Raw genomic sequence first — 3,017 nt, forward strand, 5'->3', positions numbered from 1 at the left:
CATATTCTATACCAAAAGCTTCATAAAGTGCTCCTTCCAGATCCTCAGTACGCCATCTGTATCAGTTTCCAGATTCCCTTGGTCATCTTTGCAGGAGAATGTGCCTGCACCATATCCTTCAGTCTGGTATTGTACACTCTCGTAAAATTTCTTACGCTCACGTTTTTCTTGCTCCTTCTTTTTTCTCCTGAAAATACGTTTTTCCTCTCTCCTCTTCTCCCGATAAGTTTCTTTCGTTCTTCGTGTTGCTACTGAATGCAGTGTTGCTCTATATGCCGCGTTTTTTCTTCTGTAGCTTTACGACACTCCTGATCGTACCATAAATTTTTAGGTGGAGGTTTTTGACCATACTTGGGTATGGTTTTTGCTGCAGTCTGAAGGGATTGGGCTATTCTTTGCCAACGTGCTTCTACATTATCGGGACAAGGAGTGCTGTTTTCCAGCATGCGAGTCAGTTGAGCGGAGTAGGCTTGTGCTGTCTGTTGTGTTTGCAGCTTCTCGACATCCAGCTTCCGTCCTGTGTTAGATCGCACTTTTGCCGCAATATTAAGACGAGTGCGTATCTTGGCTGCTACAAAGAAATGGTCCGAATCGATGTTCGCACTTCGAATCGATCGGACATCTAACACACTGCACGAGTGTCTTCCATCTATCACAACATGATCAATCTGATTTTTTGTTTTCCCATCTGGGGATATCCACGTAGCCTTGTGTATGTCGAGGTGTGGGAATGTGGTGCTGCTCACTACCATGTTCTTTGCCGCTGCAAAATCACTCAGCCTCATTCCGTTTTCGGATCTTACCTCAGAAGGCTGAATTTGCCGACCGTGGGACCGAATATATTTTCCCTTCCAATTTTAGCATTAAAATCACCTAGAACAACCTTAATGTCATGGCCAGGGCAGCGGTCATATACTCTCTCTAGGAGCTCGTAGAATATATATTTGGTCTGTTCGTCTTTCTCTTCGGTCGGAGCATGGGCTATAATACATTGCGTAATCGTTTGTGATCTTTACTTCTGCCCGATTCCATCGCACTTCCTGTAAGGCGATAATATCAGCATTGTACTTGTCAAATACATCCGCCAATGCGTAAACTGTACTCTGTAAAGAATCCTGACATTCCAAGTGCAGATTCGCAGATCATGGTCCTTAATACGTTTGCGGGGGTCGTCAACTTTAGAGGGGTTTGTTTTTCTTCTTTTTCTTTGTTTTTTCATAGTAAGCTGTTTTGACGGGGTGAGATACTAGCCCAACGGCCATCCCAAGTTTTTATCGTTCTTATGGGTGAACGCGCGGCACATGTTAGCTCACTACCTTTAACGGGCGTTAAAGGCAGCTCCCCAGGTTACACCACGGGGAGATCAGTGTTCACTTGAGATGAATGAGGGACCAAGACAAGGGCTTTGCCATGTTAAAGCCGGTCAAGACCGTTCCTTGGTATCATTTATCCCCTACGTCATCCCCTAGGAGTTTAGCCATCTGCGAAAAATGTGAACTGCGTTCTGCATGCAAGGTGGCCACGATAACTATTTTACTATCCGGAATGATTACTTTGTCGGGCTTGTGTTGTCATGCGGGTGTTTTTTTTTTTTTTGAAAGCCGACCATTTACTGCCGCAGCAGATAAACGAGAGTTCATTTCTTCCACATAACTTATTAATCATTTTTTATTTATTTTATAAAAATGTTACAAACTTTTTAAACGTACAACTATTAAATTAACACTTAAAAATAATGAGAATTATTTACACTTTTCCGTTGTTCACTTAATATCGGTCAACTCATAATCGGGTAACTTTTCCCACATCTCCTTCAGATCATTATCACCAATTGTGGGATTTCGATGCATTAACATGTCGTGGGTAATTTGTGGTATACTTATAATCTCTTCCTCGTCTTCGGCAGAATTGGCTGAGTTATCCAACGATTCGGCAGAAAATTCTTCACATTTCTAAAATACACAAAATCGGATAAGTCATGCTTCTTATTTCCACAAAAAATAGTTCACTTTTTTCACAACTCACAATTGTTTGCATTACAATTAATAACAAGAAAATGTTGATAATTTTTAAATAACGCAGCATGTTTTCTCTGTTTACTTCCTTGCCGATTCCGAATTGCAAAAATAATGAAAACTTAATTCCGAATACCGCTTAAAATTTGTCTTGCTGCCGTTCATTCGGGTTACATGATTGAAGATGAGCTGTTGTGGCAGCAGCTGAGAGTTCAGCTAAGCGTCACAACTCAGAGCTCACGTCCAAATGCCAAATAATGAAAAACATTTCAATTGATTTACCTTAAAAGTAATGACGGACGGAATTAATGACGCACGCGATGGCTGGGTTTTTGTTTTGTTGGGCCTCAACACCAACCACCACCATAACAATTCAATCGCCAAACGAAAAAAAAACCGACTAACAACAACACTCAACCAAACAAATATTAGTCATAACAATAAATTGTTGTTCATTTTCAATTTATTTAAGTAATGTTTGTTTTTTTATTATACTTGTTGTTGTAGGTTTTAAATAAAATGCAAAAAACAGCTGTATTTGGATACAATTTTACGAATGGAAGTTAATTCTAAAATAAAAATGTAAAAAGTGATTTGAGCGGTCTGGGAGACTCTGAATACATGAAATATGATAGGATATTTTTGCCAACTATTCTGTGTCCCATGATCTTAAATTCGAGTTTCAATCTAATCTAATCGGGTTAAAAATTTTCTCAAATGTTATACATTTTCAATAATTTTTTAGGGATCTTTGTCATGGAGGGACAGGTCCCAATCTCAGCCGCAGAGGGACTTGTTTAAATCTAAGCTTTGCAGGTCCAGAAGTTTGGTTACAAAATTATGATTAGGAAGCTGTAGACGGATCTTTATTAAGGAAAATATTTTTGAAGCTATCTTCCCTCTTGCATCTATCGCTTTATGGGAGACTCTTACAAAAATAATACTTCCACAACATTAATTTTGCATGTTCAATTGACATTGTATTTCCCCTCCAAACATGAA

The 3,017-nt window shown here is 39.3% G+C and overlaps 1 protein-coding gene across 1 annotated transcript; it reads right to left on the reverse strand.

The window, feature by feature from the left end:
• Window positions 1–1,650: 1,650 nt before the first annotated feature.
• On the reverse strand, window positions 1,651–2,280 carry LOC141397628 (uncharacterized). Its single transcript, XM_073974182.1, has 2 exons — window positions 2,026–2,280; window positions 1,651–1,952 (listed from the first exon to the last, which is right to left on the reverse strand). Exons 1-2 carry the CDS (start codon window positions 2,083–2,085, stop codon window positions 1,764–1,766), a joined length of 249 nt encoding a protein of 82 aa, XP_073830283.1. The 5' UTR covers window positions 2,086–2,280; the 3' UTR covers window positions 1,651–1,763.
• Between the last annotated feature and the right edge of the window lie 737 nt (window positions 2,281–3,017).

Source organism: Musca autumnalis, unplaced genomic scaffold (genome assembly GCF_047663935.1).
Source record: "Musca autumnalis isolate F117 unplaced genomic scaffold, ASM4766393v1 scaffold_3, whole genome shotgun sequence".
In the NCBI taxonomy this organism is placed as follows: domain Eukaryota; kingdom Metazoa; phylum Arthropoda; class Insecta; order Diptera; family Muscidae; genus Musca; species Musca autumnalis.